A 24,490-nucleotide genomic window follows, 5' to 3' on the forward strand; every position below is an offset into this window, starting at 1 on the left:
GGCAGCATACAGATGGGTTGCACTTACCTATACAATACGTCTGCTACAGGCAGTGATCCTAAATCAGTCTGTTTTTGTAGCAAATGTACAGTATGAATGAAGGTCTTCAATGATCCCCTAAAACATAAAACAAAGCTATAGTATTCAAAATGGTGAAAGTAGGAAATCCGAAAACATGATAAAATCTACAAATTTAAATAGAAATTTATAAAACATAAAATAAAATAAAATTTCGGTTCACCAGAGGAAAATAAAATTATATATACACATGCAAAAATACAAATAACACTACAACTATCCTATAACTGGACCAGATACACATCAGCTAACAACGTTTTAACATACCTCTTACGTTATATGTCTACACCAACATTTACACTAAGAAATCTGTACTGAAATATAAAAATAAAGAGATGTTTGAAAGTAAAAAGACAAATTGTATGGCCAAAACACAGGTACTGTTTATACCAAACCGATAGCAAGAAAACCTTAATATGGTCTGTTAGGGACTTGCGGTGCTAGGTCAATAGTCAGTAGATGAAGACTGTAAGCTCTTAACATGTATAGTTTGGGACAGGGAGGGGAAAGGGGTACATGATAGACACTTTCAAATATATTAAGGCTTTTAACAAGGTCCAGGAGGGAAACGTTCTTCAAATGTAGAGACGTATTAGAACACAAGGACATGCACTGAAACTGGGAGGTAGGTTCGGGGGAGATTTAGGGAAAAAATACTTCAGAGAAAAGGTAGTGGATAAGTGGAACAGCTATAAATTAGAAAGCAATTTAAACATGCTTGAGATAGGCATTTAAATATGCCTACAAGGTGTGAAAGCTGAAGTAATAGTACTGTAGTGAATACATAATCCTTTATCTATCTCATGTGCAAAAAGGAACAAATGTAAATGCTAAAGACAAAAAAAAAAAAAAAAGTTGTCATTGTAGACTATGGGGGATATTCAATCCCGGGTCACGACTGTCAGGCTGGCTCGACAAAGAATCGGCAGGCGTATTCAATGCCCCGCCTGTCGAATGCCAAAAAGGGGGCGTGGCCGCGAGATACGGCCGTGGATCATTGAGCTGCAGCCAGGAGCTCGACAATCCAAGGCCATTCTCAGCAGAACAGGCCCGACTGTTTCTAAAGTTGGGTTCGTTCTGCCGATATCCCTGTTTAATGTTCTCAGGAAAGACAGCATTGAATAGTGCTCCGCAACTATTTTCCCTGTCGGGAATAGTGGCGGGAGATTGAATACCCCCCCTAAGTTCACCTCATACCTCTCCGATCGCTCCGTCTCCACTCAGAGCTCCTCCTCTCCTACTGCCCCGCAGCCAGTCGGTGTTCTCCAAGGGTCAGTCCTTGGCCCTCTCCTCTTCTCCCTCTACACCAACTCCCCCGACCTATCCCCATCACTCCTGTCCAAGGTCTCCGAATGCCTTACGGCCATCTCAGCCTGGATGACCCAACGCTTCCTGAAACTAAACATGGCTAAAACTGAACTTCCATCCCCCAAACATCCCCTTTTCTCCCACTATCTCCATCAGCATTGGTGAAACCGAGATCACCTCCACCGACCAAACGCGCTGCCTCGGTGTCATCATTGACTCCTCCCTCTCTTTCACCCCCCACATTCGTGCTCTCTCACAGTCTTGCCGCTTTCACCTACGCAACATCTCACACATCAGACCATTCCTCTCCACTGACGCGACCAAAATTCTCATTCATTCTCTTGTCATCTCCCGCCTTGACTACTGCAACATCCTTCTCTCTGGGCTACCTCTGACCCGCCTCGCACCTCTCCAAACCATTCTTAACGCTGCTGCTAGGCTCATCTTCCTCTCCTGCCGCTCTACCTCCGCCCCCCCCCCCCCTCTGTCTATCTCTTCACTGGCTCCCCATTCCTTTCCGAGTTCTCTTTAAACTCCTCACCACCACCTACAAGGCTCTCTCCTCCTCCACCGCTCCTTACCTCACTTCACTGATCTCTGATCCCGTCCTCTTCGCTCCATCGCTGACCACCGACTGACCTCTCACCTAATCACCTCCTCCCACTCCCGTGTCCAAGACTTCTCTCGCGCTGCCCCCCTGCACTGGAACAACCTCCCGCCACCCATCAGGCTTTCTGATTCCCTTACCTCCTTCAAGCGCTCCCTCAAAACCCACTTTTTTCGACTAGCCTATCCCTCCTCCTAACCTCTTTTGATCCTCCTATCCTGCCTCCGTTCCTACTTATCCTATTGTTTTTCGTTCGTCCACCCACCTATTTTTAGTATGTTAACTCTTATGAGTAGGGTCCTCCTTCCTCACGTACTCACCCTACCTCTTTACCTCACCTGTGCTCCTGTCCTGTTCTTCCCTTCCTCTACTTCATCTCCAGTCTCCTCGACAATTTTGACACCTACTTCTGAACTGATGCTGATTTTAGTTCTACCAGCTATACCCCTATTCATACTGTATTTTTCAACACACCCTGTACGTTACCTTGTAATTTGTTTTTTGTTTGCTATGTACGGCGCCTTATAAATAAAGGTGGTGGTACTACTACTACTACTACTACTACGTACAAAACGAATGTACCATGAATTATATGGCATTTGCATAAAGGGAATCTTCGAGACAGCTGTGTGTGTGTTACATAATTTTTACCTGCTGCTAGACACATCAGAGAGATAAATCAGTACAAAACACTTACCTAGCACAGGCCAGAGCAACCAAAGCAGCAGCAGAGTTTTCCTTCTGCTTGAAAGGTACATGCTGGCCCAAACTAGACGTGTCTTCCAACCAGGAGCAAAGCAGAGACTCAATTCCATTTAAGCAGTCAGCTGGTTCTTTAGTTAGGCTCAAAGGCTGACAGTCCCGAAGGCAATTCAACAGTACCTCAGCAGTTATATTACAAAGAGAGGGGTCTGTTTTACTCTGAGATTGAATGAGGGGAAATACCAGCAAAAGTCCCATTCGGGATGTAAACGGAGCTTGTTCTGGCTGCTGTAAAAGGCCTTGTCGCTTCAGCAATGCCAGGGTTTCCTCATCTGAGCCATCCCTCTCGTGCTGTTCTTCCATAGCCAACTGGCGCTGTGCATTCCATAATCCACGCAAGGCGTTGAGGCGGTACTCAAGTAAACGTGCATAAGCATTGCTCTGATTCCCACACACTGCCCGCAAGCGTTCTGCTAACTCTGTAGGATTCTTGGTCTCAAATGTTAAAATCTAAAATGACAGGGAAGAAAGAAAAAAAAACTTTCAAAATACATGCTGTGTATGAGGTGCAGTAAGTTACGCAATAATCGTTATTTTAAATGACATGTTTTCATATGTCCCTAATATGTCAGTAGGCCCCAGATGCATATAGCAGCTAGGAAACAATATTTTACACCACGTTGTTAGTGGGAAGTTTGCATAAAGGGGTGGTTTGACAAAAATCACTGTTTGCAACAGGCAAGCAACCATAAAGTCATTGCTGGACTGTTCTACATCAGGTAAAACCTGCACTATCAGGAGGAACTGCAACACTCAAATAGGGTCATAATTCAGTATTATGGTTCAATTTCTTAAACTCCCCCCAAAAAAATAGTTTTTTTAGGTTGAGTTATTCTTTAAGTGTGCAATGCAAATATACTGTATTAGCATCGCTAAAATAAAAAAAACATGTTCTAGAAGAGAATATTTTGCCATCTATAAAACTAAAATAACGTGTCCTCAGTTTAGACAAAAGTATTGAAAATTCTATTAAAGCTTTGCCAAGTAAATTATCCAATATTATCCATAATATTACATTTCAGAAAGTGCACCAGTGCTTCACAGCACTTCACAGCATTGTACACACTTGACATGAGCTTAAATAATTAAAATTGAGCACATGAAACAATTAGCACCACAATTCTCAGTACACAATAAAGATGAGATGTAGGGAAGCAAAGCAGTTGTCTGCATACTAGTAGAGGCAGGCTGCCATTGGAAGAGATGACAGATTATGATTGATATGAGATGCAGGTATAGATGGTCTCAGAGTAGGAGAGCTGTATTTAAAGTGTGACAGAAGAGGGCTATGAGAACAGGAGGGAATAGGGTCCTACTCCAAGAAGCTTACAATACAGTAGGAGGGGTAAAATGAAACAAGAGGCAAAGGAAAGGTGGTCTGATGGCAGAAAGTAAGCGAGACAGGGAGGGCCAGGTCATGAGGCGAGGTAGCGTAGTCTTCAGACTAAGTTATGTGGAAGGGTGCGCTTTGATGAACAGGTGGGTTTTTAGCATCTGATTGAAGCATTTAAAAGTCAGGGAGAGTCTAATAATGGTCATTGGCTGACAAGAAAGGGCACTAGGGAGTATGAAGGGAAATGTGGTTGGAGTTGTAGGAAGCATTGGAGTTCAAGAGGGCATTGTATTAAGAAGATTCTGTTGAATATTGGGAGCCAGTGCAGATTTTGTTGCAGGGGTATGGCAGAAGTATAGCACAGGAAAGGAATACAAGCCTAGCTGCTAAGTTACAGTAAGAACAAATTAGAGGGAAGCCAGTGAGGAAAATGTAGCAATAGTAGATCCATGAGATGAATAGCGAGTAGATGATAAGTTTAGTCGCACTCTGGGAGAGTGATGGACTTGGTGTGTGCGATGTTGTGTGGCTGAACGTGGAGTTGGACATGGGAGATGGTGGTGTTGTCAATAATGATAGAACTATTGGAGATGGCAGAAACAGAAGGAGTTTGGTTTTGCCAATATTGAGCTTCAGGGAGCACTCAGACATCCAGAAGGAAATGGTGGAGAGGTAGCTGGATACCAAAGATAGAGAGGAGGGAGGAGAAGAGGAAAGGTATAGTTACCTGTACAGAAGAAAAGGGGAACTAGGACAAAACCCTGTGGGACACAAACAGGGAAGAAGGAAGGGGTTAGCCAGACAATGGGCAGTATTCAATGAGATTAATCGCTATGAGCAGCAAATTCTGTTTAAGATTCGCTGCACATTCGCCGCGTTCCGGAGGGCTGGAGCATTTGCTGCCAGTACTCCCTCTCACCCTATTCAACACCACAGGGGCATGCTGCCCCTGATGGCGATTTTTAACCCCCCGGCGAATGCCACAGGGAGCCCAAGCTGCCACAGTCAGCACAAGCTGCCCCCCGAGAGAGCTGGCAGGGGACGCGGTGGAGGGAGCCGCTGCGCTGGTCCCACTCATGCATATGTAATGAGTGGGACCAATGTGCAGTGAATATGTAATGAGCGGCTCCCCCTGCTGATGTCATGTGTAAAATTATATAAAACCTTTTATTTTAAAAGATCACATTCCAGTTCACCTTAAAAAGAAGATGTCAAATGCAAAACGGTGAATCATGGTGGAAATCTTGCTGAAAGCAGTTCTCCATCCTAGCATTGAATACACTCTCGGAAAATCACAGTGAAAACCCCATTGAAATACACCAGTGAATTGCAGCGAGCAGGAAATGGAGAACTGGCTGGCATTCACTGTTCGCTTTCGGCGAACAGTGAACATTGAATAGGGTGAATCAGATTTTCAGTGAAAAAGATTCACTGCAGGTAATGAAAGCAGCTCGATTCGCCGGAAAAAAAACAGCTGAATCGAGAGCATTGAAAACTGCCCAATGAGAAGGAGCGGTTAGAGTATGAGGTGATCCATGCCAGTACAGGACATTACATTTACCGTTTAAGAGCTGCAGTGGGAAAGGGGTATAATGGTCTGGAGGGCGAGAAGAAGGATAGGACGATCCTCAGTATCGAAGGCAGCAGAAAAGTAAAGAAGGATGAACATGGAGAAGAGATCCCTGGATTTGTCTGAAAGCAGGTTGACAAACGTGGTCCTCAAGGCACCGTAACAGCCCAAGTTTTAAGGATATACACGGCTAAGTACAGATGGTTAAACCAAATGAATTGAGGTACAAACATGGATATACTTAAAACTTAGACTGTTATGGAGCCTTGAAGACCATGTTATGGAACCTCTAGTATAGCTATAACCCAAGAAAGAATGCGAATGCACAGAATGGAAAAGATAAATAAATAAAAAACACTGCTGCCATTTAATGTCACACAAACATAGTTCCTACAGTTTACTAGATTGTAAACAAGAATGTGAAAATCAGGTGCACTGTGAGGAAAGAAAGGAGTCCTTTAAATGTGTTTTAGGGGAATCGGTACATCTGTCAGACCAGACTTAGGTCTGCAGTCATTAGGTCGACCCCGGAAGGTCTGTAAAGGGATACACACTGCGCTGTCAATCAGAACTGTGTTGATAATAATTAGTAATGTGATACAATAGAATAAAAATATAAATATATATAAGGCACACCAAGCACAATGAGTAGAGGACACGCTGTAAATGGATGTAAAAAACTCTTTATATAGACAAAAATTTAATATAAAGATAAGGTGGGTAATAAACTAAAATTGGAATATAATTAACATTTATACACATACATATAGGACCACAGATAATTAACTAGATTGCAGGTGGGTAATAAACTAAAATTGGAATATAATACACATTTATACACATACATATAGGACCACAAATGATATATTAAGATTGAAGGTGGGTAATCAACTAAAATTGGAGTATAATGGACACAATTGCATATGTTCATACACAGTAAAATTCCTAATATTTAGACCAGTATAATGAGGATAAAATAGCAGACTTGGTGAGTTTCATAAACCACAGTAAGCTGGCGTCCCAGCAGGAATGGTAGGGTGGTATTGAAATAAAAGTAAAAATGTCCCCTCAGAGGATTGCCGTTTTAGAAGTATACACAGTGGAGATGCTTTATAGCAGCAAAAAGGATTATAGAGCCAGGTTGACCTGAATTAGCGTGTAAACTGACACGCACAGGAGTTCATGCAGGTGCTGGTAGGCAGGACAAATAAGCAGGCGTCTGTATATTAGTATAGCGTAGCAGGCACAGTTAGTAACAAGCCCAAACAGCAGGAGTTGCGAGTTGCGCTTTGAATAGCGGATATGGAAACACTCACTGCGTTTTGAGGGAGATGGTGCCTCAGCGGGCTGTTTTGCAGATAGCCTGTCGGGCAGGTGCACGCCAGAAGCCGGAAGGTCGACGTGGGCCAAGGTCGACATGATTTTTTCACTGTTTTTTTTTACCCGAATGTCGACACAGTCGACATGGACACAGTTGGCGTTGAACCGCATCGCTCGCGATGCTTCGGGCACGGTGCCTCGCTGCGCTCGGCACACTATTTTATTCTCCCACCACGCCCTAGTGGATGGTAGGGCATGAGATACCGCCTGTCGGCACATGTCGGCTCAAAAAACAGTGAAAAACTCATGTCGACCTAATGAATGTCGACCTAGAGCCATGTCGACCTTGGGGACAGTCGACCTTCCGGGGTCAACCTAATGACTGTCGACCTAAGTCTGGTCTGACAGATGACCGTTTCCCGTTTTAGGAAATGTTTGAAAAACGATACATTCTATCAATTCTGAATAATAGATTAGATGCATGTATATTAAAGCCCCAAACAAAATAGATTATACAGAATTTAGAGACAGTGATGAGATCTTATGTTGATCACACTGGTCATTACCATACTAATGCAGTCACTTTCTGCCTTTTCATATGAATTGATAATCATTTAAAATTATTTGTTTGGGGGAGGGGAAATTTTGCCTATGCACAAGATACACTGAATGTCAAATTAAAATAGCTGTCTAGGTGGGATGCAGTCATAATACCGAATGAGACAAAATTCCCGACAAGGACAAAAATCATTAACATTTAAAATGTACAGGTGAAACTGTCAACATTACTTTGGGTCGACACAATATGAAAAATAATAGATACTACTGTATCTGTTTTTTGAGTGGAGGTGCTTCCTAGAGTGTGAAAGTATATAGTGGGAAGGAAAGAAAGAACTAGCTTTCTTTGAGGCATAACTTTTGAATTATGGATTTTTTTTAAATATAAATATTTTATTTTGCTGGTACTTGTGTATTTGCAGGGCGCCCAATTTCCATACGTACGGCACCGTAGGAAAATCGCATTGCAATGTGATGCGATTTTTCATTGTATAAGCAAGCACCCATGCCATGAGATGTGATGGTAGTTCATTTTAAGAGCACCCATGCACACCCCCACTATCATAGAAACATAGAAACATAGAAACATAGAATTTGACGGCAGATAGGAACCATTTGGCCCATCTAGTCTGCCCCTTTTTTTTACCCTTCAGGTAAACTCAACCCTTTTTAATCCTTATTTCTTTGTAAGGATATTCATATGCCTATCCCGAACATGTTTAAATTGTTCTACTGTCTTAGCCTCTACCACCTCTGATGGGAGGCTATTCCACTTATCCACTACCCTTTCTGTGAAGTAATTCTTTCTAACATTTCCCCTGAACCTACCTCCCTCCAGTTTCAGTGCATGTCCTCGTGTTTTATTACTTGTTGTCCTTTGAAGAAAATTTCCCACCTGTACTATGTTAAAACCCTTGATATATTTGAAGATTTCTATCATGTCCCCCCTTTCCCTTCTCTGCTCCAAACTATACATGTTAAGATCTTTTAGTCTATCCAGGTAAGTTTTGTGATGTAGGCCATGAACCATTTTAGTTGCCCCTCTTTGTACACTCTCCAATGTATTTATATCCTTCTGAAGAGATGGTCTCCAGAACTGGACACAGTATTCCAGATGAGGTCGTACCAATGACCTATAAAGTGGCATTATTATCCACGTCACACCGAAGCATAGAGAGCGCAGCGAGCCCCGCGAGAGGACGCGGTTACGCATCCTCCCGACCTTTTCATACCCCCACTATCCACGACGGCGTGGAGTTGATTTTATATAGTGTGGCGAGCCCCGCGATGGGATGAAGATTACTTAACATGTATTCCGCGTCCACTCGCCACACTTTATAAAATCAACTCCACGCCGATGGGGATAGTGGGGGTATGAAAAGGTCGGGAGGATGCTTAACCGTGGGGCTCGCCACACTTCGGGGTGACGTGGATAGTGAGGGTGTGCATGGGTGCTTTTAAAAGACAATGAAAAATCACATCGCATCGCACAGAAAAATTGCATGCAATGCAATTTCACTACGCAGAATAGCCGACTAAGCAAATAGCTTAGTGGGCGCCCTGCTAATACACAAGTACCATTTTGCTTATAAATTTAAGTGGAGCCAACTGTCATGACAAAGACATATTTACATACATGTACGACAAAACAATAAACATTCAAAATGTCAAAATTATGACAAAAGATAAAGGAAGCCTTTGCTCCAGATATCAGCTGATGAAGCGACAGCGAAACGGGCGTCAGAATAGTTCTTTCCTCCCTACTATAATCATTTAAATTAGCATGACGCAATATGAGCTTAGCTTCCCGATATAACTAAATGTAGCTATACAGCCCCACCAAAAAGAAGAAAAGAAATCAATAGGTTTTATACACTGGAATGTGCCTGCACACAAATGTGTTATGATCTGGTATGACAAATTGTCATTGGGGATTATTTTTATAATGCTAAATCTTGTTTTGTACTAGCAGATAACATTCCAAGCATTATTTGCATGCTAATTATAATAATTTAAATAACAAAGTAATTAGAACCTAAAAGATTAAATAATTAACCTTACACATTTAAAAAAGTATAGGTTAATTAAGAATAGATGCCAAACATCAGTGGCATAGGTGGATTTAGCAGTTTGTCCTCCTCTAGGCACAACATTAGAGCCCCCCAATAAAATAATTTATATATGTGAAGCCTTTGTATTGGATCTGCTCGTCATGGTTCCAGCACAGGCCCGGCCCTGCTGCAGATATTAACAGTAGCACTTGCGCGCGCGCGCACACACACACACACACACACACACACACACAGTACAGTGTAACCTGGGGCCTCTGGGTCCTGGAGGCAAACAAACCCAAAGCCTATTTGCCCTGCTTTGTCCCCAAGGACAGTTGAAATCACCCCACACTACTGTACTGTATAGCCCAACGCTGCTGAAAACCTGTAATAGGGAAAAGCAGTCATTAGCAGGCTGTAGCAATTCATAGTCAGTGTGTGCTGCACAAATTACAGTGATAATCTATGTGCTATGTGACCACGCCATGCCCGCCTCATAAATGTAGCCCACAGGCTTACCTTATCAGCCTGCACCCTCACCCAAAATGGCAGCTTCCCGCGCTCCATCCGGCACGCTGAGCTCCGGCGCTTTGAGCTGCGCACCCGTCCCCTGCCTCCAACAAGCACGGACAGCGTGCACCGCCGGGAACAGGGAGAATGTGGCTCAGGCTTTTCAGTCACACGCGCCTGTATAGAGGTAGCGCGCGGTCGCGTGGTGCAGTGAATGGTTACTCACCCGAGGCTGCTCTGTGTATGACGGTCCCTTTTGTTAGGCGGCTGCAGGAACAACCAAGTCTGGCAGACGCCTTTTAATGAGGCTCTGACAGACTGCGTGGTTAAACCAAGGGCGCAGGATACCTGGACCCACGCTTTTGATGAAGCAGGGAAGGGTTCCTATTTCTGTAGAACTATTGTAGAACTAATCTGCAGGAGCAGTTTAAAACTGTGACCAGCTCCCGTGGCACAATTTTCTAACTGGGGGTCTGATGGGTCTTAGAAGGGAGGAGCCAGCCTGCCCTGAAACAAATTAGTAGTGCCTAGCTCCCAGCATTCCCAGCTCTAAACCCGATGTAACTCCAGTGTCTCCTGCTGCATGATAGAGAAAATTTATCTATTGCTGCAAGGAAAATAAGTTGGTTGCCTGGATTTGCTGGCAGAGCTGTTGTAAAAAACCGGCCCGGTGGTGGTAATATAAATTCCAGACTGTAACCTCGGTTGAGAATACTCCGAATCCAGGTATTGTTGCAAGTCAATAACCATTGTTTTTGAAATTCCAAAAGATGAGCACCTACTCTGGGGGTCACCCAGGTAGGATGGGAGCCCGTCATGCCACAGGTTTGTTGGTAGGTTTGGTATCTGTGTGGCGAGCTGCAGCTGTGGAAGACAGGGAGGCGGTAGGAGTACGTTTACCTCTACCGCTTGAGGAGGCAAAGGATCCTGTGGACGATCCTCTAAACTTAGAGGAGCCACGAAATGACCAAAAGGTACACTTTGGAAGGAGGAGAGAAGGAGGAGGAGAGAAGGAGAACGAGAACGACGAGAAGGAGGAGAGGAGAACGACGAGAAGGAGGAGAGGAGAACGACGAGAAGGAGGAGAGGAGAACGACGAGAGGAGAACGACGAGAAGGAGGAGAGGAGAACGACGAGAAGGAGGAGAGGAGAACGACGAGAAGGAGGAGAGGAGAACGACGAGAAGGAGGAGAGGAGAACGACGAGAAGGAGGAGAGGAGAACGACGAGAAGGAGGAGAGGAGAAGGAGGACCAGGATCTGGAGCTGAGGGTAAAAAAATGGGGATTTACACCCAGTTGCCTGTGCAATGAGCTTATCGAGCTCCTGACCAAAGAGAGAGTCCCCTGAGTATGGGGAAGGCTTCGACTGCCTTTTTAATCTCAGCTTCCGCCTGCCATGACCTAAGCCACAGGGTCTAGCAGTAATAGCGGCAAAAACATCTGCTTCTTCTAATTCAGAAGCCTCTAGTGAGGCCTCACCTAAATAGGCTGCAGATTCCCGTATATGTTCAGCTAAAACAAGCATTTCTGATCTAGACTGGTTTTCCTGAATAGCTGCAATGAGCTGCTCCGCTGCCATCGCCTTGTTAACCAAGGATGCCACCAGGGTAGGGCGTAAAAGAATGCCTGCGGTAACGTAGAGGTTTTTCAGTGAGGTTTCCAACCTAAGATCTGAAGAATCTTTTAAAGCCACAGCCCCCGGTCATGGGAGTGTAGACTTTTTTGATAAGCGGGACACAGAAATGTCCGCTGTGGGAGGAGTTTCCCATTTAGTACGGGAATCTGGAGGAAAGGGATAATACTGTTTTAGCCGTTTTGAAAGTTGGAATTTTTTGTCTGGAGTTTTCCAGGTTTTTAGTAATGGAGATTCTAGTTCTTCCGAAACAGGGAAATTGGCAGAAGTTTTCTTCTGTCTGCTAAACAGAGAAACTTGCACCTGAGCCTCTGTGTCAACCATGTGTAACCCATACAGCTTTTATGAGGGCCTCTATCCCCTAAGGGATCCCCTCTGGGTCCTGGGCATGCGTTTGTTCTTCTTGAACAAACTCCCCTTCCTCCTGTTCAGGTTCCTCTCCTGCTGATTCATCAGAATGTAATAAAAGAGGCATGGTCCTCTTTTTTGGAAGGAGGGACCCATGGGAAGGAGGGTTAACAGCCTGAGCTAAAGAATCCACAGAGGTAACCAGAGCCCTGGCCCAAGGAGGTTTTACTGTATTAAGTGAAGTGAGCTTCGAACAATTCTCTGTCCCTGCGTGATTGAGTTAATTCAGCAGCCAGAGCTGACATAACAGAAAACAAGCTATCCCCTTCTGCAGAGGCAGGTGCTGGGGTGCGCACTTGTGTACTAGGTACACTATCATAGTGCTCCCTTTATATGGGGAGTAAAAGGCTCCTCATATTTTTTCTAAATAATTGCTTTTTGGATGCCTTTACCAGCCATGCTGCACACCACACTTACAAGGTTAAATAGAAGTTAAGCAGAGGAGAGGAGTGCCCAATCCCCAGATTAACCCACCCACCGACTCACTAGTCGTAAAAACCTCCACCTGCAATGAAAGAGCACTTACAGTGTTTGAGAGCGGTGAGGTGAAGCGCTGGAGCAGTCTGCTGCGGCTGTACAGGCCCGGAGATGTCCGCGGAGAAACCTTGTGGGTAACATGGCGCCAGGAGGGTCGCAGCGTGCACTTCCTGATTCAGAAGCCACGTGGGTTTCAAATGAGGTTTCTTCTGCCGGTCTGCACGCTGACTGACCAGCGCCACATTAGCGCCTCTAAGCGCTTCCACTCTGTTCCCCTGCTCTGCATGTGGCATGTGCCGCGGACCCGGAAGTCAACTGCGTGCAGTTGCGGCAGGGCACCAGTGCGGGTGAACCGGTGGCCGGGCCACCAGAAACTCACCGCAGGCAGTGGTGACTGGACCCATCAGGGACATCCCACGGCACAGGCAGATAATGGCAATTGTCTGCCTGTGCCTATCTATAACAAAATATTAAACTAAACTCAGCCTCCTTGAAGAGACCAAGTACCAGGGATCAGACTCACCTGGCACGTTTTCTAAGACAGAGGTCTGGGGGGAAGTAGAGGGGAGGAGTCTGAATCATGTCAATTAAAAATATAAAGTGAAGACTCCTAGCTAGCACTCTCTATTCCCCAATGTAATAGCAGATGTCAGTGTCCCCTGTGAAGTTAGGAGAAATTAATTTTATTGAAAAATGTCAAATACATATACAATCATCGTCTGGAAAGACCAGGTAATTTCAATCTCAAATGTTTTAAAAGCCCAGACTTATCTGACCTTTCCCCAACAATCAGCACCATGGGTTCCTCTAAGCAGTTGTGTAGAACACTGAAACTGAGAATAGTTGACGTTCACAAAGCAGGAGAAGGCTATAAGAAGATCGCAAAGACTTATCAGATGCCCATATCCTCTGTTCGGAATGTAATTAAGAAATGGCAGTCATCAGGAACAGTGGAAGTTAAAGCAAGATCTGGAAGACCAAGAAAAATATCAGAAAGAACAGCTCGCAGGTTTGTAAGAAAAGCAAGTCAAAATCCACGTTTTCCCTCCAGGAAGATCTGGCAGACTCTGGAATTGTGGTACACTATTCCACTATAAAGAGATACTGTACAAATATGGTCTTTATGGAAGAGTCATCAGAAGAAAACCTCTTCTACGTCCTCACCACAAAACTCAGTGTTGATGAAGTTTGCAAATGAACATATAGACAAGCCTCATGCATTTTGAAATCAAGTTCTGTGGACCGATGAGGTTATACTAGAACTTTTTGGCCGGAATGAGCAAAGGTACGTTTGGAGAAGGAAGGGCACAGAATTTAATGAAAAGAACCTCTGTCAAACGGTTAAGCATGGGGGTGGATCAATCATGCTTTGGGGTTGTATTGCAGCCAGTGGCTTGGGAACATTTCACGAGTAGAAGGAGAAATGGATTCAACAAGATTCCAGCAAATTTTGGATGCTAACTTGACCCCATCTGTGAAAAAGCTGAAGTTAAAGAGAGGTTGGCTTCTACAAATGGATAATGATCCTAACCACACCTCAAAATCCACGGTGGATTACATCAAGAGGCATAAACTGAAGGTTTTGCCATGGCCTTCACAATCTTAACATAATTGAAAATCTATGGATAGACCTTAAAATAGCAGTGCATCACAGACAGCCCATGAATCTCAAAGAACTGGAAGACTTTTGTAAGGAAGAAGATACCTCAAACAAGAATTGAAAGACTCTTGGCTGGCTACAAAAAGCGATTACGAGCTGTGATACTTGCCAAAGGGGGCAGTACAAGGTATTATCTCTGCAGGGTGCCCAAACTTTTGCAGACGCCATTTTTTGTTTTCTGCCATTTTGAAAGTGTAAATGATGGAAATAAAATCAAACTTTGTGACTTTATAAGAATGTCTAATCTGTAATTTGATGCCTTTTGGGGAGGTTTTTCCATCTTTCCTTGGCTTCTATTTGCACATTAAAATGAATTTTTGCCTGGGGTGCCCAAACTTTCCAGCCCCACGGTGATAAACAGCAAAAACTGTTCGAGTAAATAAAGTGGGAGCAAAGAAAAAGATTATAAAAGGAAAGGAATATAAGAGTAAGAGAAAGCAGGAATATCAGAAAAGTAGGGGAAAGAAACAAGAAAGGGGAAAAGGGACTCTCCCCCTGGCACCCCAGGGATCAGTTAATACTGTAAGCATACCAAACTAGGGGTACACATGGGGGGTGACCTTAGTTAAATGATCTATAATGATCCAATTCTTTAAAAAAACAGCCTTGGGTACCAGGTGGCCGTGAAGGATTGAGTTTTTCGTTCTTGTATCGAAATGAGATCTATTGTCATATAATGATCCAAACGAGCGTACCACTCCTTCAGACAGGGGATTACAGTTGATTTCCAATGAACAGGAATAAGTGCTTATGATGTGGTGGAGTAATGTATTCTTAAAAGAAGATTGAGTTTGGTGTGTAAGATTTAAAAGCCAGAAACTGGGGCAGAAAGGCATGTCCTCACTAATAATAATGCTAGCCACTTCTACAACTTTACACCAATTAGGTTGATGGAGAGGACAATCCCACCAGATCTGTAATGGGGTGTCTACATCCCTCTCACATCTCTAATGTGTATTGGGGACCCCCGGGTAGATTTTAGCCAAGATGATGAAAGATTTTAGAAGATGAAAGTAAAAGCTTAACATTTTACCACACTATACGATATTGAAAGCACAATTTGCATGGGCACAATAGCATTGATAAAATGCAGCAGGTAGGATATTGTGTTAGCCTTATCCCTATAGTAAGTAGGAATTAAAAAAGGTTCTCTGTATTCTAGCTACGGTCAGCCGTACACACTGTTAAACAATGTCCAGCTGCTCACTTGTTTTGCTTCAACAGCTACAATTGCAGTCTCCATTGTAATTGAATTCATGTGACTGTGTGCATCTGATAACACAGTTCCGTACTGTACAATAACACGGTTCTATGTGGGGGAGGTGCAGCTGCTGATATGTGAATATATTCATTAAAAAAATAATACTAAAAAGGAGATGGCTGTGGTTAATGCAGGATACACTGTAGCCATAATAGATGTAGGAAGGCCACAATCATAAACATATACAGAATGACTAAAGAGAAATGGTCTTTATCCATTAGTACAGTACACCCTTAAGCGTTGTATTTCTTAAAACAAAATTGGCGTGACAGACTACCCTTTGAAAGCCCCGCTAAGCCCAATATTGAAGTTTCTCTTATCTATAAAATGTTGAGAATCTAAAAAGTTACAATAGTAATGTCAGATATTGCGATTTCATAAGATGTTTAACAAATATAAGTTTACATTTTTTTTCATTTAAAGAACACAAAAAATAAATATAATTTTAGTTATGGGATGAGTTTTAGCTTTAGTTTACATTTCATGAATGCAACATTCAAATCACGGATGGTTTGGCCAAAACCAGAACAAATTGCAGATGAAAATTTTCCAAAAAGGGTTAAAATGGGGTATAGAGACTATGGGGGGAAATCAATGTTTGTCGACCTCCAGCAGCCATCTCCTGACGGGGGAGATGGCTGCGGGGCCCTATTCAATGCTGTCTTTCCCGACAGCATTGAACAGGGGTTCTCCGCAGAACGAGACTGACATCACAAGCTGTCGGGCTCGTTCTGCCGAGAAAAGCCGGAAATAGGCGAGCTCCCTGCCGGAGCTCGTCTATTTCCGTACTCAACTCGCGGCCACGCCCCCTTCTCGCCGCTTGGCGGGCAGGACATTGAAACCCGACCACCGAGCTCACGTCGAGCAAAGCGAGAACAGGACAGGGGCACGGCTGTCGAGCTTGCTCGACAGCCGTACCCCTGACATTGAATACCCCCCTATATCTTTGTTTGAATAATAAAATAAATAAAAAAGGAGACTATTCACTATTGGTTGTCAACTTTGCTAATCCATCTGCAGAGTTCACCAGACAGGATTAATATAGGTTTGTTTAACTCAGATTCATAATGTCATTTTAAAAGTACCAGTGAAAGATGCCGATGCCAAAAACACCCAACAAATATACACCAAACATTGAAACAGACCTGACTTTCAATAAAGAAGCTTAACATTTTTTTTTTTTACCTTATGGTTTCAGAAGATGGTTCCATGAATAAATTTGTACAGCCAATTATAAGCTCCTTTCTCTGTGTAAATGCATACTGAAAGCTAGCACTAAAGACTGCCATAAATTAGCTGTCATAATATATAGCTGCAGTATGATGTTAGGCACAGTATGTTCGGCTTTGCTCATGCTAGAAGCTTCTTTGAGATAATGACAGCTAAAATAGCAATCTCTTTCAAATCAATTTTTATCTCTTGGATCTAGAAGAGTAGTGGGGATTATTATTCAGATATTTAAACATTACTGTATTCTATGTAAATCAAGGCAATGCATCTATACAGAACCTGAAAATGTTTTTTTTTTTTTTTTTTTTTTACGTGAATGTCCTTGCATTGTTATCATGGTATCTTTAAGTGTCAATTGCAAAATGCATTCATAATAAGAAAAAAAGTCAATAAAATCTAAAAAAAGATTACCCATGGTTAGTTCCTCAGAATTGAAAATAATAAAATGAGTAGGGAAAACATATGGGGCCTACACATTTAGTGATGTAGGGGCATTTTGTGAGCGAACTCACTAGATTGCTTACAAAATGTCCCAACATCCCTCCATGTGTGTAGGGCAGGCATGTCCAAAGTCCGGCCCGGGGGCAAATTGCGGCCCATGCTGTCATTTCAAGCGGCCCGCAGCCTCTAGCCAGAAGCAGGTGGAGCTTCAGATGCGGGACACACAGCACTAAAGGTGGGGCCCTGGCGAGCGTGCCTTTACCTTGCTGTCTGCAGCAGTTAGGAGGTGCCAGCCACCACAGTGAGATGTGTTTGGTGTATTTTGGGTGAGTATGCATCCAACCCCTGCAGCTGCAATTGTATAATCACCCTCCTCCGCAATCACAGTGACAGCAGTGTGGGGGGAGGGGGTGCAGCACGGGGGGTAACTTGCTCCCGTAACATGCAGAGTGGAGGAGGGCGGCAGCAGGAGCCCAAGCATCTCCTGTCCTTGCAGTTCCTGCTTTGCCTATCCGTCCTCTGGCTCACACAAGGAGCTGAGAAACATACAGAGAAGGGAGCGGGCAGGCAGGGGGACATACAGTGAAGGAGGGTCAGGCTGGGGGACATTCAGTGAATGGAGGCAGTGATGGACACTCAGAGAAGGGGGGCAGGCTGTGGGACATAGTGAATGGGAGTCATACAGTGAATGGGGGGCAGATTGGGGGGACATACATTGAATGGAGGGTCAGGCTTTGGGACATGCGGTGATGGACATTCAGAGAAGGGGGGACAGGCTGGGGGACATAATGAATGGGTGCAGAGTGGGGAACATACACTGAATGGTTGACATACAGTGAAGGAGGAGCAGGCTGGGGGACATACAGAGAAGGATGATCAGGCAGGGGAATATACAGTGAAGGAGGAAAAGTGGGGGACATACAGTAAATGGGGGCAGGCTGGAGGAAATATAGAGAAGGGGGGCAGTCTAGGGAATATACAGTGAAGGGGCAGAGTGGGGGACCCTGATGCGATTAATGATTCAAAGAATGTCAGGCTGAATGGTTGGACCCCCACATTTTCACCTCACCAAAACTGGCCCTCATTGCAAAAAGTTTGGACACCCCTGGTGTAGGGGCATAGTGACGAGCTATGCCCTACACAAAGAAATCCCAAGATTTCTTTGTGAACATAGATCAGATAACCTAATGTATGTTGCTGGCAGAGATACCGGCGGCCTCTCCCCAATACAAGGTAACCAAGGAATGAGGCTGGAGATCTGTCGGTTTCTTGTTTAAAGGACGCAATCAAGCCAGGCCTAGTAAGGCCCCCTTCCGGTACGTGGTTATATTGTATTTGGGTTGTTTCTATGCAAAGAACATTTTACATTGGTATGCACCATGAGTGTGTTTTCATTTTATTTTTGGGAGAGAGACCATTGGGCCTACATAAGTAAGGAGACGTGTTAAAAAAGGTGCCCGGCTAGAATCCTATCCTATAGACAAGGGATCGATCCAGGCCTAGGATAAATCCATCTCTGGACCAGGGTGAACCCAGATTTCAATACATGGGAGAGATACAACCTCATCAAGGAAACCAGGATAGTATATGTATGAAGGTAGGTAGCACAGAACAGACTCCCCTTTCCATAACTGAAATGTATTTGCCCAAAGGCACCATCCGGGCATACATAACATCAGGGTACAGAGGAGCACAGTTACAGGATAGTTATTTTTAATGATCCTACATCCCCATAAAGGAGAAACATATAAACAATCAATCATCTGTCAGAAACCCAACCTAAGCCCGCTAACTCTACTAAAATAAAACATCCAGAAAACCCAAAGCAAACCTCCCGGATAACCCCCCACCCTGTACAACCCACCCCCAACTGAGGCGTACCTGGATCCCATTAACTGCCCCTTTACCTTTCCTAACTATACTAATCGTACCAAACTACCTCCCTCAAACTCAAAATCTAGTACTAGTACCATTAATTTAAAGGAATTCCAAATAAGGAATATAACAGTCATTACATGCTTGTTGCTCATTGCAATATTCAGCATCGGCTAGGTGAAGGTTACTATTTGCCTATGGAACCGTGACACTACATGGCTCATTTGCTTTCAGCGATGTTCACAGGGATGAGAAAACCTTTGCGATAGCACACAAGAAAGAGTCGGAACTCAGGCATCGACTCTGATTTTGGAGCTTGTCTTCTGTCCACTAGTCGGGATGCTGCCGTTGTTTTTTTTAGAACATCTGTTACCTAACAATTTACAAATTTGTATAACACTATTAAGCTGTGGGATTCGGTATGAAATCCCGACGGTCAAAATCCCGACATATAGAATGTACAGGTGAAACAGTCTACATGACTTTCGGTCGACAGGTGCGAGGTCGACATGGGTTTTTTCACAGGTTTTTTACCCGAATGTCGACATGGACACAGTTGCAAGTGAACCGCAGCCCCTCGCATCGCTCGCTATGCTTCGGGCATGGTGCCTCGCTGCGCTCGGCACACTATTTTATTCTCCCACCACGCCGTAGTGGATGGTAGGGCATGAAATACCGCCTGTCGGCACATGTCGGTTCAAAAAACAGTGAAAAAAAAACATGTCGACCTCGCACCTGTCGACCCAAAGGCATGTAGACTGTTTCACTTGTACATTCTATATGTCGGGATTTTGACCCTGTCAGGATTTTAAATGACGGGATTTTGACTGCATCCCAAGCTGTGGACACACAGTGCGAATCTGATTATATAGTCAAAAATTTTATAGATAGTGAGAAACCCACAAGTCGATGCTGATGCGTGCCCAGTTAATCAGTACCGGATAGAAAAATAGAAACTGTAGGCAAGTCTCGCCTGTAGAATGTATTTGGCCTAGGGCCAAATTGCAAGATAGTTTAAACCACCGAACATACTTCCTCCGTACGAATCACTCAGCATGCATCGCAGTGCACCCGCAATGCTGTGTGCTGAGCAGGGCATTGCCAATATTTGATGTAGGCACCGAACATACTTCCTCCGTACGAATCACTCAGCATGCATCGCAGTGCACCCGCAATGCTGTGTGCTGAGCAGGGCATTGCCAATATTTGATGTAGGCAAAGCCCAGCAATCTAGTGGGCGATAGTGTGCAGGATTGCTAAACACCGTCGCTGCAGGGCATACAGATGGAGCAATCAGTGCTCTATTTCTCATCCCATGTGTATGACCCTTAAATCTAAAGTGCAGTTAGCCAAAAATCGAAGTGTAAAAATTGAAGTAAAAAATGGAAAAGAACCTGAATTGCATCGTGTGTCCACACCTTTTCTGTATATATATGGACCAATATCTGATCTGTAGTTTGATATAAACTAATTGCTTAATGCAGAGGTTCCCAATCTTTTTTGATTCAGGGCACCCTAGAGAATCAGAATTTTTTTTCACGGCACCCCTAGGTCCAAAAAAGATGAATTCGATTGGGTTTATATGCGATTCTTAGCGGCAGTTATGTGGTAAAGGGCAGGATTTGCTTCTGTTTGTACACATTCTATGATTGCCAGCCACCAGCACTGGTCTTGCTCATAAATAATTAACCATTAATAATTTGAGTTGGTCCTAGACCACCAACCCAGGGCACCCCTGCATGTGTCCCGAGGCACCCCAGGGAGCCACGGCACACAGTTTGGGAACCACTGGCTTAATGTATACACTGTACCTGTATTTGAGACATGACTTTTTAAAGCGGAGATATATTGATGTATATTTTTTGATGTAGATGAATTCAATTGTAATGTTATAATAAAATAAGATTTAAAAATATTGCCTCAAAGAGAGTCTTCTTTTTCCCCCCTTTCCTTGGTTATAATAGGACTCATGGGAGCACCACCAACCTAGTGATACAATGGGATCAAACTCATAATGATGTTGGTCTTATGCATTGCAGCACATTTGTAGGATCAGATCAGTGTAGAATAAGACTAATTTTTGACTAATGGTGGTCAAAATTTGTGGGCCCATGTAAAATATGTTAGCTGTTAAAATATGGCAGAGAAGAATATAAATCTGCCTCAAATAAGATTCTGCTTTTATTGCAACAAAATACAGATAGTCCTATAAAAACCATTACCATTACAACTGAAATATCACCTTTCACAGATTTTCCCAGCGAAATTACCATTATTTGATTATTTTAGATACTAAATAGAATTAAACGTATTACAGGAAACAGGCCTTTTTTAGTGCTTGGGAGAATGTGTGTCCAGAACAGGAGGGGTGTATCGCTATCTGTCTTTTGCACACTGCAACTGATCTGTTGTTATTTTGACGGAAAACTGGATGTCTCAAAACACAAAATTAGATAGATCTGTAATGTAGATAACCACATTAACAAAAATGAGACAGAGGTGGTTGCTTTACATTAGTTCAATCTGCTGACAGTAGGTCAGCAGATTAAAAATTCAATCTCCACCCTTAGCCAGTCATTGATTTCTTGGATGGGGACATTTATAGGACATCAGAAAAAAAAAGCAAATGGTACTAGATACTTTCTGTATGCATGCATATATTTTCCAGAGTAAACTAACATAATATCTGTGAGAATGCAGCTTATTATCTAATCAGTAAAGCAAGTAATCAAAGTTTTGTTTCATTTGGAATTCAAATAGTTCTATTTGAATCTGAATAAAATGACAACCTGTGCCCTACCATTTTGGCGGTGCCCTGCTGAAGCAGCCTGAACTCTTCTGTTGTAACCTGCAGGCCCCCAGAAATCAATTAAGTTAATTCAATTCACAACTAACTAAACTCCAGCCTTATTTATGAACAAGTGATGTTAGTTTTATGAACCCTTAATACTATTAAATTGTAATAAATAAGAAACCATTTCACTAGTGCAATACCAATTTATTATTCTGTACTATTGTATAACCACAATTTACATTAGATTAGATAAAAGTTGCAAATGGTATGAACCCTTTTAGTGCCAAGTTAATTTGTCAAAATAGGTGTGGAAATTGCCAAACATTTTAATTCATCATACTGCAAATAAACAGATAGAAATTCTGAACAGCACTGAGTTTCACTGAATCAAAATCAACAAAACAAAAAATTCATTATAAAATAATTAAATTTAAACGAAGCATTAAATTAAAACGGTGCAATCATATATTAGGTACCAATAAAAAAGTTATTAAAATGAACACAACCTCCATATGACTTGTGACAATAGGATACGGTAATGTGCCAATGCCCAGAGTGCTCCGATATCATTTATCATACATTCAAATGGCATGAGTCAGTACTCAAAGATATAAAGTTACGGTCAATTTCACAGCATTGTATTAGTTACCCAGTATTGGTCGGAGTCCATATAATTCAAACGACAATTGATGCTCTAGGGTGCCGTGATTCAAAAAAGTTTGGGAACCACTGGTCTATAGGGATATCCACTTAGACCCGGATATGGTTAAGCAAGATGGGCGGTTTCAGATTTCATAACTAAAGTGTGCTGGCTTTATGCATTGAGTATTAAGCAATGTATTACACAATGTGCAAGGAACAAAGTAAAACATCCAAAGTTGTATATCTTCCACAGAGGGCAGTCTAATGTGACATTATATTTCTGAAAATATTAATAAGCTTTGACATTGAGGTTTAAAAAGTATAATTTAATCCTTTGAGTGACAAAATAATTTGACAAAATAGGTCTGAAAATTGGCAAGCAAACATTTTTATTCATCAAAGTGACCTACACGGTTTACCTTGTATAGAAAAAGGTTTCTGTTTATAAAAAAAATATATACACACACAATATATATATATATACAGTCGGGCAAAAAAGTATTTAGTCAGCCACCAATTGTGCAAGTTCTCCCACTTAAAAAGATGAGAGAGGCCTGTAATTTTCATCATAGGTATACCTCAACTATGAGAGACAAAATGAGGAAAAAAAATCCAGAAAATGACATTGTCTGATTTTTAAAGAATTTATTTGCAAATTATGGTGGAAAATAAGTATTTGGTCAATAACAAAAGTTCATCTCAGTACTTTGTTATATACCCTTTGTTGGCAATGACAGAGGTCAAACGTTTTCTGTAAGTATTCACAAGGTTTTCACAAACTGTTGCTGGTATTTTGGCCCATTCCTCCATGCAGATCTCCTCTAGAGCAGTGATGTTTTGGGGCTGTCGCTGGGCAACACGGACTTTCAACTCCCTCCAAAGATTTTCTATGGGGTTGAGATCTGGAGACTGGCTCGGCCACTCCAGGACCTTGAAATGCTTCTTACGAAGCCACTCCTTTGTTACCCGGGCAGTGTGTTTGGGATCGTTGTCATGCTGAAAGACCCAGCCACGTTTCATCTTCAATGCCCTTGCTGATGGAAGGAGGTTTTCACTCAAAATCTGACGATACATGGCCCCATTCATTCTTTCCTTTACACGGAGCAGTCGTCCTGTTCCCTTTGCAGAAAAACAGCCCCAAAGCATGATGTTTCCACCCCCATGCTTTACAGTAGGTATGGTGTTCTTTGGATGCAACTCAGCATTCTTTCTCCTCCAAACACGACGAGTAGAGTTGTTACCAAAAAGTTCTATTTTGGTTTCATCTGACCATATGACATTCTCCCAATCCTCTTCTGGATCATCCAAATGCTCTCTAGCAAACTTCAGACGGGCCTGCACATGTACTGCCTTTAGCAGGGGGACACGTCTGGCACTGCAGGATTTGAGTCCCTGGCGGCGTAGTGTGTTACTGATGGTAGCCTTTGTTACTTTGGTCCCAGCTCTCAGCAGGTCATTCACTAGGTCCCCCCGTGTGGTTCTGGGATTTTTGATCACCGTTCTTGTGATCATTTTGACCCCACGGGGTGAGATCTTGCGGGGAGCCCCAGATCGAGGGAGACTATCAGTGGTCTTGTATGCCTTCCATTTCCTAATAATTGCTCCCACAGTTGATTTCTTCACACCAAGCTGCTTACCTATTGCAGATTCAGTCTTCCCAGCCTGGTGCAGGTCTACAATTTTGTTTCTGGTGTCCTTTGACAGCTCTTTGCTCTTGGCCATAGTGGAGTTTGGAGTGTGACTGTTTGAAGTGTTGGACAGGTGTCTTTTATATAGATAAAGAGTTCAAACAGGTGTCATTAATACAGGTAACGAGTGGAGGACAGAGGAGCCTCTTACAGAAGAAGTTACAGGTCTGTGAGAGCAAGAAATCTTGCTTGTTTGTTTTTGACCAAATACTTATTTTCCACCATAATTTGCAAATAAATTCTTTAAAAATCAGACAATGTCATTTTCTGGATTTTTTTTCCTC

General features: G+C 43.0%; 1 protein-coding gene across 6 annotated transcripts in view; it reads right to left on the reverse strand.

Moving 5' to 3' along the window:
* The window catches only part of HECTD4 (HECT domain E3 ubiquitin protein ligase 4), a 203,551-nt gene that overhangs the window by 161,225 nt on the left and 17,836 nt on the right, over positions 1-24,490 (reverse strand). For all 6 annotated transcript variants that reach the window (XM_083151437.1, XM_083151436.1, XM_083151433.1 and 3 more), the window contains exons 2-3: positions 2,691-3,205; positions 28-117 (exon numbers count right to left, since the gene is read on the reverse strand). In XM_083151437.1, coding sequence (XP_083007563.1) covers positions 28-117; positions 2,691-3,205 — 605 coding nt within the window. The remainder of the gene's footprint in view (positions 1-27; positions 118-2,690; positions 3,206-24,490) is intronic.

This window comes from Crinia signifera, chromosome 1 (assembly GCF_055691185.1).
Source record: "Crinia signifera chromosome 1, ASM5569118v1, whole genome shotgun sequence".
NCBI lineage: Eukaryota > Metazoa > Chordata > Amphibia > Anura > Myobatrachidae > Crinia > Crinia signifera.